General features: G+C 40.7%; 1 protein-coding gene across 1 annotated transcript; it reads left to right on the top strand.

Annotated features, from left to right (window-relative positions):
• Nucleotides 1–9,997: 9,997 nt before the first annotated feature.
• On the top strand, nucleotides 9,998–13,092 carry scg2b (secretogranin II b). Its single transcript, XM_039661300.2, has 2 exons — nucleotides 9,998–10,117; nucleotides 10,726–13,092. The coding sequence occupies exon 2, from the start codon at nucleotides 10,731–10,733 to the stop codon at nucleotides 12,498–12,500; it is 1,770 nt and encodes a 589-aa protein (XP_039517234.1). The 5' UTR covers nucleotides 9,998–10,117; nucleotides 10,726–10,730; the 3' UTR covers nucleotides 12,501–13,092.
• The last annotated feature ends 337 nt before the right edge of the window (nucleotides 13,093–13,429 follow it).

The following is a 13,429-nucleotide window of genomic DNA, read 5'->3' as shown; positions in this document are numbered from 1 at the left end:
GGATGGATGGATAGAAGGAAGGAAGTAAGGAAGGTAGGAAGGAAGGAAGGAAGGAAGGAATAATGGATGGATGGATCGATGGAAGAAAGGGAGAAAGAAGGGATGGATGGAAGGTAGGTAGGTAGGAAGAAAGGAAGGAAGGATGGATGGAATAATGGGTGGATGGATGGATGGAAGAAAGAAAGAAAGAAAGGATGGATGGAAGGAAGGAAGGAAGGAAGGACCTACCTACCTTCCATCCATCCCTTCTTTCTCCCTTTCTTCAATCGATCCAAGGAAGGAAGGAAGGAAGGATGGTTGGATGCAAGGAAGGATGGATGGATGGTAGGAAGGATAGATGGAAGTGAGAAAGGATGAATGGAAGGAAGGAAGGATGGATGGATAGAAGGAAGGAAGGAAGGAAGGTAGGAAGGAAGGATGGATGGATGGCGCAGTGGATAAGACACATTTTTTTGTGAGAGACCCGGGTTCGAATCCACTGTGAGACGCCAATGTGTCCCTGAGCAAGACACTTAACCCCTAGTTGCTCCAGAGGCATGCAACCTCTGACATATATAGCAATAAGTCGCTTTGGATAAATGCGTCAGCTAAATGAATAAATGTAAATGTAAGGAAGGGTGGATGGATGGAAAAAAGGAAGGACGGAAGGAAGGAAGGATGGATGGATGGATGGATGATGGAAAGAAGGATGGATGGAAGTAAGGATGGATGATAGAAACAGACAGATAGAGACAGACAGACAGAGAGAGATAGAAAGAGAGACAGAGACAGACAAATAGACAGACAGACAGATATATTTAGCTACATTTTTTGACTCGACTCACTGGTTGCAAATCAGCAGACAAGAGAAGGAATTTCTATCAGAGGATCCACCGGGAGCTTGTGGTAAACATGTTTCACTGCCAAACACATCATGATTCTCCCAGTTTCAATTTATGACTAATACTTAGAAGCCTCTCTCCCTCACCCTTTCTAACAGCAAGTATTATTTTGTATTTATGAATATGAATATTGCGGTATCCACGAATCATTTACCGTTCAATAAAACCCCATTATTAAAAAACTCAGCAAATCAATAGTATGGATTACTGTCAGTGTCTCAGTACTCCTCTCACAATGGGGTCCAAAAGTCTAAAAACATGTGAACTTACTTTCTATTTAAATTAAATGCTACTTAATCTCAAAACTGTGTTATCAACATCATTTGAGTGACAAGTTGATTTACAGTAGAATGATAACGTCTCAGGTTTGTCGCGAATTGATGAATTGCGCAGGTGAATCTTCAATTTCACTAATAAAGGGGAATTCAAAGCATTAGATCAACCAGTTATATAGACCGGGCACAACACAGAGTTACAATTTCTTATAATGGAAGAACAACAAGGAAACAAGCAGGGTCAACAGCTGGGAAGAAGGAGTACGGACGTGTGGTGAAAGGGTACAGAGGAAAAACAGTGGAAGAGGTAGAGGAGGCCAAGACTGCAGACATGTTTCTAATTAAATAAGGGCCACTATTGTGGACCACATTCTCAATTATGACCTTATGGCCGAGGCGGGTCGAAAGGTACAGCCGAATATCCTCAATCATTCAAACGTTTGTAGACAGAACAGTTACGTAATCAGACCATGTTCACTATACAGTCATACTAGATTACAGTAGTCCACTTGCATTTTACATTGTGCAGTAAATATACTTTATAAAGACATAATGTAACACAAACACACACACACATACATATATTATATATATACAGTGTGTGTGCGTGGGTGTATATATAGTCTTGTCTTTTTCCTTATATTGCAATGACATTGTACTGTAATTTGCTGATAGATCAATGGTAAAAGTGTAACTGTGTATCCTGTCCAGTGTCTTGCCATCAATATCCCACATCGTATTGAAATTTACCATACATAAAGTGCAGTCTTTTGCATTTTCAATCATTGTCATCAAAAACGTAGCCATAGTTTACATCTGAAAATACTGCTAGAGAACAGTAATATGGAAACATGATTAAGCATTTTGACTATATTGTATGTAAACAGTAAAACAAGGACTTGTCATTCATTACAAGCCGGCTTTTGCAATTAGTCCTTTGTGTGGTACTGTTTGCACGAATTGTTTAGAGAAATGAACTTACTGGTTTGTACCAAAGTGACTGAGAAAAAAACAATGTTCATTTCCATATTTAAATTTTGATTTTAAATTCCAGATGTTGAACCACACTAAAAGTCACACATCGGCAGTTTACACAAGAGAGAGGGTTTTTACAGACTCCATAGTGTGTGTGTGTGTGTGAGAGCAGACTGACTGTCAGGATGTGTTTGCTCTTCTCCATCTGTGACACTAGCAGTGAAAAATGGAGAATGACAAATCAGAAGAAAAGCAATCAACAAAATAATCATCAGGGGAAGATGAGGGAAACTGATTGACACACCGACAAATAAACGTATCCATATACATATGGTAGATTGACAGGGTAGATTGGATGGATGGATGGATGGATGGATGGATATTTGTTCATCCCTGGTTAAGGGATTCTTCAAGTCTCTAAGTATAAGAAAACACTACAAATAGTAATGAAACAAATAAAGAAGAGATGCAATCCAAGACTTAATATGACAAAGATTGTAAATACTATCTTTAGTATTTCATAATTTCAAACTACAGCAGCGGTTGGTGTAAGACTGTGTGTTCTGTTGGAGTGAAGAATTGAGTGTGAGTGTGTGTGTGTGTGTGTGTGTGTGGTATCCGAAATCCTTGTCCTTGTGGGGACATTTTTTTGTCTCCATGAGGAAAAGAGTGGCAGGGGTTAAGGGGAGGCCCTTCCTGCTTACTTTTCACATCGTACAAAATGGGTCATTGGGTTGTCAAATCTCACATTTCATATTTATTTTACCTATAAACATTGGAAGGAAGGAAGGAAGGATGGATGGATGGATGGATGGATGGATGGATGGATGGAAGGAATGAAGGAAGGAAGGATGATACAAACAGACAGGTAGACAGACAGACAGACAGATAAATAGACAGATATACAGACAGACAGAGAGACAGACAGGGAAACTGATTGACTGAAGTGTGTGTGTGGTATCCGAATTCCTTGTCCTTGTGGGGACATGTTTTGGTCCCCATGAGGAAAACAGCTTATAAATCATACCAAGTGTTTTTTTGAAAATGTAAAAATGCAGAAAGATTTCTGTGACGAGTAGGTTTAGGGGTAAGGGACAGAATACACAGCTTGTGCAGTATAAAAATCATTTATGTCAACGGAAAGTCCCCATAAAACATAGAAACCCAACGTATGTGTGTAGTTAGAGATATTGATATGTCTGGTATATGAGTCATCACTGGGATATATTTATAGCCTCTCCACCAAGAGAGAGAGAGAGAGAGAGAGGAAGGGAGGGTGTAAGCGGGCAGCTCTGTGTACACGTGGGAAGGCAGGATCTAATGAGAAACTCACTGTGCGGTCAAACTCTGGCACTTTTAGCACTGTGACAGGACTGTCACCCCTTTCCCTTACATACAGGCCTCCTCTGGCTCTCTCTCCATCTGTGCAGATGTAGAGCTGGATGATTTTAATGAACAGAGAGACTCCAACTGCGCGCGGCTATGCAAGCAAAGGTCATTTTTGCTGTGTTTTCTCCGCACTGCTCAGTGTTTTTCTCAGAACTGTGATTCATTAAAGGTGTGAAAACAGTCTGTGCTCCTTTTCATGAAACCCTGCATAAACACACACACACACACTTAAGCAGTCGCTTGGCTCATTTCGTGACTGTTTATAATTATAACCATATCTGCAATGTACTGTATGAGGAATCTAATTCGCACAATCTGCCATAATAACAACAGTGTGTTCACGCTGGTTTCGCGTGGGCTAGAGGGAGTGTCGAAGCCAGAGATTCACAATAATCTCAATACAACAAATATAGAATACATCCAATTTACCAGTCTCTAACCTGCTGAAATTACTAGCCAATCATGAAGTTCCATGCTGGTTTCATTTACAAAAAGTCAACATGGGCTAATTGGAAAAAGTGCATCTTCATCATTTTTTGTCAAACTCTAAAAACATACCAATTCACACAATTCGCTGCAGTTTCCAACTGAAACAAACACTAATGGCAGTAAAACACCAACAACATTTATTCCTTTTCACACTAATTATGATTGATTGGCAGATTATTAATATATATCTTAAATACTACGTGAATACTACAGTTAGATTTTTTTTAAGTGAAACTATGGTTAATTTGTGGTCATTCCAAACACTATTCTGAAGTCTCGTGAGATTTTGCGAGATTTCCTGGGTTGAAAATCTTTTTGCGTGTGGTGTTTTGTCTGTTTTGCACACTATAGGAGCAAAACAGTTAAATCTAGGATTTTTTTCTCCTCATGTGTGTGGTCTATCACATTTTGAAAATCTTATAAGATGTAAAAAAAATCCTTTGGTGTGTACCCAGCATAACAGGACAGTTTTGAGTGTAATTTTTCGTCTGGAGCTGCTAACGACTAACAACCAACTCGTGCTTCTTGTGTACTGGATGTTCATTTTTTGTTCTTTCTTGTTCGTTCATTAGTTACCTTCGATTATTTTTTTGCTTCGCTTCAGCAAAGATAAAGAGACATCCCCTCTTGCATTGCGTGTTTGTGCATTTTGGGGGCGGAGCAATGAAGGGAGGAGTGTGTTTGTTTGGGTTGATTTTAAATATCAACAGTGTTTCTCAGAAATTGTTTACTGCACCTTTAACTGGTCCCAAAGTCAATTAAAAAGCTTGGTGGAAACATCAGCTTCTAAAACACAACATAACCCTATGTAACCCTGACCAGAGAATCTACTTCTTCTCAATATCAGCAAGTCTTAAAGACTGTGCCAGCTGAAGATATTATCTTAAAGACTGTACCATCTGTTCTGAATGCTCTGAAGGTTCTTAAATGTTTTAAAGAATGAAAAAGAATTTACTGTTCCAGAATGAAGCAGATGGTGTTGGGCTTATCACAGCTGGTGAATGAGGCAGCTCACCTAACACATCTGACCACCGAACATGCTGGTAGTTCGACAAAAACACAAGGTCACCATCAAATGCAGGCGCTTGGACATTTCAATGCTCCAAAAAGGTCTGAAAGGGACAGAACAGAATTGATAGCACAGGAGACTGCAAGAAAGACGAAAAGACTAGGAGAAACCGGCTGACGTCAACGCTCATTTCTTCTCATTAGGAATACTGATGTATTGTTAAGAGATAGAAAAATGAAAAGAGCCCCCGCTCCACACGTAAGAGAATACGTCAGAGAAATGAGTCAGAGAAAGGTGAAGGAGTGTGGAGGGTGGGGAGAGAGAGGCTGAATGAATGAATGGAGAGATGGTTAATAAGTCAGAGTTAGAGCAAAATTAACAAGAAAACATCAATGAAAGATGGTTTTGAATCCCCACGCTTATGTATATTAATACAGTGCTTCTGATTTGGTGGGTCACGACCCAAAAATGGGTTTCAGGTCCATTTTTAGTGGGTCATTTCTCATGACTAGCAGGACAAAAACAGTAAATAATAAAATAAAACGATAAAGATTTATTTATTTTTATTCAATAAATAATAATATAACACTTATTGATATGTTTTCATAATTTTGTATAAATGCAAACAATAGTTATAAATAAAAATCCATGAAAACTATTTTGTAGTGCAAATAATTTCATTATAAAATACACAATTAAATTATAATTATTGTTAAGGGTTTTTAATTTTTATTATAAAATAATATTATTTATAATTATAGTATATAAATATAATGAATATAATACAGAATAATAAAAGTAAAAAATAATACAATTTATTAAGAAAGGTGAGAGAAAGGTAAACCACCTAGTCACTATATTGTGTTACAAAAACATAATATAACAAAATATCTTATTTTATGATCAGTGCAAGAAAATCACGAGCTAGTGATTAAATGACTAAATTAACTTTTGGTAAACTAGTAGCAATTAAAAAATAATAGCACTAACAACAGCAAGGTGATGGATTCGATCTTTCCCGCCCACTCACGTTGGCATCAGGAGCTTGCTTTTTGTTAAAAAAAAAACAAAACAAAAAAAAAACAAAAACATTGTTTTAGCGCACAAAATAAGGCGAGCAAGATAAAACAAGAGACACAGAAAAACAAATGACAGATAAACAGTATTTTTTTCCCATCCTTATTACAACCCACCTACCACACACACTCAACACTTACAGAACAAGTGAACGAGAGAGATGATTGAAAGACGTAAAGCAGAAGATCACCATGGAGACAAGGAGTCAAGCAAGATGGAAAAAAAGTGGGAGGAGGAAAGAGATTAAAGGGCAGAACTGGCCTTTGGATGACCATAGAGACATAATACTGTCTCCTAAAGGCAAATCACAAATGAGATCTTCTTAAAGTCAACATGAAACCACGGACCCTATTTACTTTTTAAAAGCCTATATGCTCAAGGTCTTTGTTCCGGCTGAAGTCACCGATATCGCTTCTATTATTTAGCAATATAAAACGGTGATTCTGCTGGAAAGTGTGGGTACACTAATGCATAAAAACAAACATCTATGATCTATGAGTCATTCCCACACACTTTAGTACCTGTTATGTTCACTCCGTGACACACAGAGACTGCTGGGTATCCAGGGCCACTCAAGAAGTGCCTGTTGGTTTCTGTTGACTCTGGAATTACAAGTCTTGATTGAGATTCCAGGAACCACACAACGCCGCTGTCAATCTCCACGGCAACCAGAGATAAGGAGAGGTGAGGGGGGCAAGGAGCAGCATAGGGGACACAGAAAGTAAAAGAATTAATTGACTGATCAATTTCATTGCTCGTATTTATGAGAATGACAGCAGTGAGCCGATGCAGCCCACCCTTTCTATTCTCACTGGCATTCATCCTCTTCTCCCTCCCTCCACCGTGCTGTCAGCCCATCCCAGCATACTGAACACAGCGCTGGATAACTGATGCTTTCATTGAGCCGAATCAAATCAACAGAACAGGCCAAGCATATAATCTCAACTCAAACTGTCAGTTTACAGCAACAGAAAAGAAATCTGCTGTATTCTCAAAGCTCTGCATTAATAGAATTACTCTAAAAAACGCTGGGCTGTTTTTACCCAATTTTGGGTCAAATATGGACAAACCTAAACGTGTGTTGGGCTGGGTTTGTCCATATCTGACCCAAATATAATAATAACCTGCATTGTTTGTGCTACAAACATGATCATGATTGAACTCAAATCATGAGACATGTTGAAGAGAGTGATATTAATTCTGTAAGTGAACAAAATCATGCTTGGAATGATATAATAAGACCATTTCTTGACTTTGGGTGCCTTTCAAACAGCTTCATAGGTTGTGAGTACACCGTGTACATGACGATGCAGGACCCTGGCTCACTACAAGTCTAAGTTTCATTCTGGTGCCTTTGAAATGCATGTTGTTATTTTAGCCACTCATCTGGTAACAGGTTAGGAACTAGACTAAAAACTGAAAACACAAACGCATTCATTCATGCATCTCATTAGAAGTGATTAATGTGCAGAACCCTGCTTATACCCAGAGAATCCCTCGTCAACTCGCCTACACGTCTTTCAGCCTATCAGATCATCCGTCACAGTCCACGCACACATGACTGTAACCTCCTGCTCACACCTCCACAACGCCTATTTATAGACAACTCCAGAAAGACATGTCTCAGAGGCATCTCTTCAGCGTGATTTTCCCCATTCATGCTCTCTAGGTCCTGTTAGAATGATCATCACATCAACAGAAGAAAACACTGATATCATTAAGGGGACAAAATGGAGAAATTCAATGAGTGATTTCCTTATAATCTTATTTAGAAAGCAGGGAGGAGTTTTTAGACCGCTCTTCAGGAGAACAGCTCTGCTGAAACCCAGCACTCCTCCTAATTGCTAATGGAAGCCAGTAGATATGTATTTTTTATGAATCAACAAGCAGAAATAGAACGGATTGTTTGGTTTTACGACCATGGAAACATCCCCAAACGCACACACACACACAGGCTTATGACTCATCTGATCATGTGACTGCTCCACTAACGTCAGGAGGGCCGGTCTCATCACCCCTCTTTCCCCAGAGAGCAGTCAGCTGACTGTGGGTTACCAGACCAGAATCAGTATGTGCTAAAAACAAACTGTGGGGCGCTTGTCGTGGAGAAATTTATGCACCGTTCTGATTCTGTGATGTCAGTCCTAATGGGACTTTCTGCTGTATATGGTTATCTGGAGATTAATAAAGATCTTGATGTTAAATCACAGGTTCTTCGGGTCACCACACCCTTAATGCCATTGAAGAAATAATGCAATCCCTGCTTAAAAAACTGCTAAAACCAACTGGTTGGCTGATTTTAGCTGGTCTACCAGTCTGGTTTTGGCCTCTTTTTTAGCAGGCCAGCCTGGTCTTAGCAGGTCAAGCTGGGAGACAAGCTAAAAGACCAGTTAAAACCAGCTTGGCTTGTTTGGCTTCGCTTAAGTGTTGTTAATAATATAAATAAATATATAAATAAATATGTTTTTGACCCTCGAAAGTTGACCAGTGTTTTGTCCGTCTTTTGAACGGGCAGTAAGTCTGAGTGCATCGCATTACGTTTTTTCATCAACCTAACAAGTTAAGTTTATTGTAGCTATGTGTGGACGCTCACTGCTTTCTGTCATTTGGCCAAAATCTCGTTTTATTAAAGATGAAGTGGTTCACACAGGCTGTATGGCTCGACGAAATGATAGACTAAGACTTTCTTCTCCGCTCCACAAATATATAAAACATTAATCGCCTTTATATAGGCCTAGTGTTTTGAGAAAAGAAAACGCTGTACTTATTCAAACAACTAGTTATTTACTTACCTTTTTTGCAATGCAAACAGGCAGAGACGGTCCAAACTGCACGTGGCCCTTCATTCACGATACAGGTGGGGAGTAGTTGTGAGGTTTGATTGACAGTTTGTGGAACCAATTAAATTATGATGTATAGTTGTAAATGTATTTTTATTGGTTACATATTTGCAAACCCACAGACAGACCTAAAGGTGACCAAAAGTAATAATTAATATAAAAAAAAGACAAAACAAATAATGGAGATAAGAGGACAGATAGGAAAAATAAAACATTTTATTCATATATAAGGCAATTGTCTAAGAGTTTTAGGTTGGAGTGCAGTCATAATTTAATATATCATATAGCATTATCCTTTTTTGGTTACAAATAGGGTATTTATTTTTAAGATTATAGGACAATGCACGGCTGTCTGGGTAAGCAGGCCAAAAATAAACTCTTTTTACTTTTTTTTTTTACATCTAAAAATACTTCAAATAATGTGCTGGGCGATCAAAAGGACAAAGCTTTCTCCGCAGAGACTTTTGTGTTCCAGGAAAAGTGATCAAGTACAGACGAGTGTCACCAAGGCACCTAATTCAACTGCTGACAGCCCCCACGGCAGGACCTAATGGATGTTCGGGACTGTAGGTGTCTTGGGAAAGTGGAGAGAGAGATCCGACAACCGACAGCTGTATATTTATCAGAGGCCTTTCTCTCCCCAATAAGTCCCACGGTGTGCGTATGCGTGTGTATGACTCATCGCCTGACGATTTTACTCTGTGACGCCTGTGTGTAACTACAGAGAGAAAACGAAGAAACCATGTTTTATTTATTTATTTACACATTGCACGCCTATGCCTATTCTAATTCCTACTCAATTCAACTAATAAGATGGAAATGAAAAGTCACTGATGTGTATCTAGAACAGTTTCATTTTGCAATTTCATTTACCAATAGTTTCAGTGTTTGTTTAACTATTATTGTTTACTATAAATAATAAAAGAAAAGTACAAAAAAATTATCCCTAAAAACTGTTAATGAGGCTTCGGATTTTTTTTCTGCAGTTTTGTGTGAATGGTTACCGTCGGTAGGGATGCATGCACAGCCTCGGTTTTGCGTGAGCATCGGTGACGCATTGATCAGGTGACGCCTCATATAGCGCGAGGAGCTGTCCGGTGCTGAAACACAACCGAAGCGCATTGAGAACACGGAGGACATGCTGTTCACGCTCATTCACATTCTCTGAGCTCTACACAAAAGGTACGACGGCTCATTTTAATTTTTGCAATCACGAAATGATGCTGTGTGAAGATAGTTAACGTATGATTTAGTCTGCTTTGAGAGGGTTAATAAGAAGTATTGCTTTTTTCTTTTCTTTATGGCTTTGCGTGATTAGATGCTATTACTCATCATCAGCATCTCTCATCTCGAGCTTATCGGCTGGGTTTTGTCGCGCAGAGATCAGTGAAATCTATTCCATCTCTCTCTCTCTTTTTTTAAATCGAGATTTGCTTTTAAAATGTGTTCTTGAAAAATATCAATAGATCTGTTCGTATAGCCACAAGTGAAAGGTTACCTTGACAACAGGCGGTGACTCATCCAGTGCTGTTGTCTTTTAAAAACATGTTGTGTTCTGACTGAGCTCATTGCTGCTCTGGCGCTCAGAGCGTCTCTACTGCTCAGTAACAATTGGAAACAATTTTGGGTCGGAAAAAAAAAAAACCTCAGTAGTTTCTACACAGAGGTAGTTAAACTTAAAACATAATTTCAAGATTTTAGTTACATTGCATGCATTGTTTTTAAACCAAGATAGCAACATGAATAAAAATATTGCATGGGTTAACTAGCTTTATGCTTATTATCTCTAGGTGGTATGATGATGTCATTACCGAAACTGTCCGTCAGAGGGGTGGCGGTCCTGCTCGCTACCCTGCTCCAAACGCTAACCGTGCAGGGCGCCTCAATGCGTCACCACCGCCTGCGAGGCGGAGACCAGGGTGGCTTCCTCGCACCCAGCGGTGATATGATCAAAGCCCTGGAGTACATCGAAAGCTTGAAGCAGAGAGCCAATGGACCAGAGAGCCCCACCGGGGACTATGACGAGGTGGACAAATTCCGATTTCTAGTGCAGCTCGCCTCCCTGCAGGACGAGGACGCACCCACGCGTGAGGATGCCACCCATTGGCCTGAAAACAAGGTGCCACAGTGGGTTCGATCTTTGCTGCGGATGCTGGAACAAACTGGAGAGAGCCCGGAAAGCCAGCCAGCGCCTGGAAGTGAGCGCCGGCTTCACAAGAGCAGGCGCCCTATGGTGGACGCAGAGAGCCCTGTTGGAGACTACGCAGGCTTTGTGAAGCCACACAAGAAGTATCCGTTGATGTTTGAGGATGAGGAGAACCACAGGGACAACAAGCGGGCTACTGAGGATTTGGATGAGCAGTACACTCCTCAGAGCCTCGCCAACATGCGCTCTATATTCGAAGAACTTGGCAAACTGACCGCCGCGCAGAACCAGAAGCGCGAGAACCAGGATGACGAAGACGGTGAAGACGACGATGACCTCTACAGGGTTAGGAGCCTGGCGTACGAGGACGTGACTGGAGGGGAGGAATGGGTGCCATTAGAGGAGCAGCTCGAGACGGAGGAAGTAGTAAAAGGAAGCCATGAAGAATATGAACGAGGGCTGGGAGATAACGGCGAGCAGGGCGAGGTCACCGAAAGACGAGCTAATCCCATAGAAGAGGACGACGAGAACCCAGAAGATGACACAAAACTTGTGGATTACTACCTGTTGAAGGTCTTGGAGATGACCGACCAAGCACAAAAACGGGACCTGATGGAAGGAAGAAGGCGGCTACAATCACGGCCCTCTCTAATGGACCCTAGGGCAATCAAACAACTTCTGTCTGCCATTTCAATGAAGCTCCAGGTGCCTCCAGAGGACCTGGTTGGAATGCTCTTCATGGAGGAAACCAGAAAACAACAACAGCGACTTCCTGAGAACCAGCTGGCTAGGAAGCCCAGCCAACCTCGGTACAAGAGCCGGGTCATCAAGTACTACAACGGTCGACAGCCTGAAGTCACAGTGAGCGATATCCCTCATGATGTCAAAACGGAGGATATCCTGAAAGTGCTTGGGTTAGGGAATCTGGCCAACAAGAATGCTAAATTGTCTTTGCTGAAGCAAAGGCCCTACAAAACAGCCATGGCAAAGTACTTCAACCCAAGCGGAAGACGGGGAGGCTTGTTCCTGTCCGAGTTAAACAAAGCTCCAAGCAAAAGAAAAGACGATTACGACGATGACGCAGTGGATGAGGACGAAGAGTCAACCTTCCTCGCGGCCAAACTCTTGACCGAGTACCCCGATACCAGCTCGAGTGATCGCAAGAGAGCTATTGATTCCACCGCGAATGGACAGTTGCCTTATGACATGTATGAGGAGGCCATGAAAGATTTCTTTGATCAGGTCGATAACGGGAAAAGCACGCTCACCAAAAGAGACACCCAAGGGAAAGAGGAGGCCGAGGTGCCCCAAAAGCCACCCACTCAAGATTCAGTACAGGAGACCGTAGACCAAACCCCACCAGTGTCTGGAACAGAAGAGGGTAAAGAGTATCATGGGAAAATGGTTGCAGGAATGTGAAGCGCCCGAGTGTGCATTATTCGCCCCCCCCCCCCCCTGCTCATATTCTGACAAGTCCCACCCCTTGACCTTTTAACTCTTTGATATGGTTGCCATGGCTACCTGAACAACTTCTGAACTGTCCAAATTGCAAACTGCTTGTAAGAAGCTCCTACTAGCCAATCCTGCCACTGAAGTGACTTGCACGAGTATGAATTGGAGGGGGGGGAGGGATTGACGTGTGGGACGACATGCCTATTTCTCCTCAAAAGATATTTAAAAGAAAAGAAAAAAAAAAGGTAAACAGTTTAAAGTGCTTTAGTTTTCATGGAATTCTATATGATGTAAATATATATATGGTATATCAATATGCGGGAGTTCAAGTGTATTTTATCTGTCGTTTATGACTTGGTGGTCCTCGAAATGTTTTCTTGTTCCTTTGTTGGTATCAAGAGAATGTTCCTGTAGTCGTAGGACTCCGCTTGCTGCAATCTTTACATGCCATTTCATTATCAAACCAATAAAGATGGATGTGATTCCCATTTATAAATCATTTTGTACGTGTTCGTTTCAGAAACGTGAATAAAGCATTACCGTATTATTTTTTCCTCTCGCTGTATTGTGCTGCCTTATTACTGTTATGCATGATTCAACACAAAAACACTTCCAACTTAAAGGGATACTCCACTTTTTTTTTGAAATAGGCTCATTTTACAGCTCCCTGAGTTAAACAGTTGGGTTTTACCGTTTTTCCAATCCATTCAGCCGATTTTCTTAAATTTTTTTAAGAATATCAGTAACCACACAGTTTCTGGTCTCATTGACTTCCATAGTAGGAAAAAATATATACTATGGAAGTCAATGAGACCAGAAACTGTCTGGTTACTGATATTCATCTAAATATCAGAAAATCGGCTGAATGGATTTAAAAACGGTAAAATTCAACTGTT

This window comes from Pimephales promelas, chromosome 5 (assembly GCF_988280905.1).
Source record: "Pimephales promelas chromosome 5, fPimPro1.hap1.1, whole genome shotgun sequence".
In the NCBI taxonomy this organism is placed as follows: Eukaryota; Metazoa; Chordata; class Actinopteri; order Cypriniformes; family Leuciscidae; genus Pimephales; species Pimephales promelas.
This window is presented reverse-complemented; position numbering and strand designations above follow the sequence as displayed.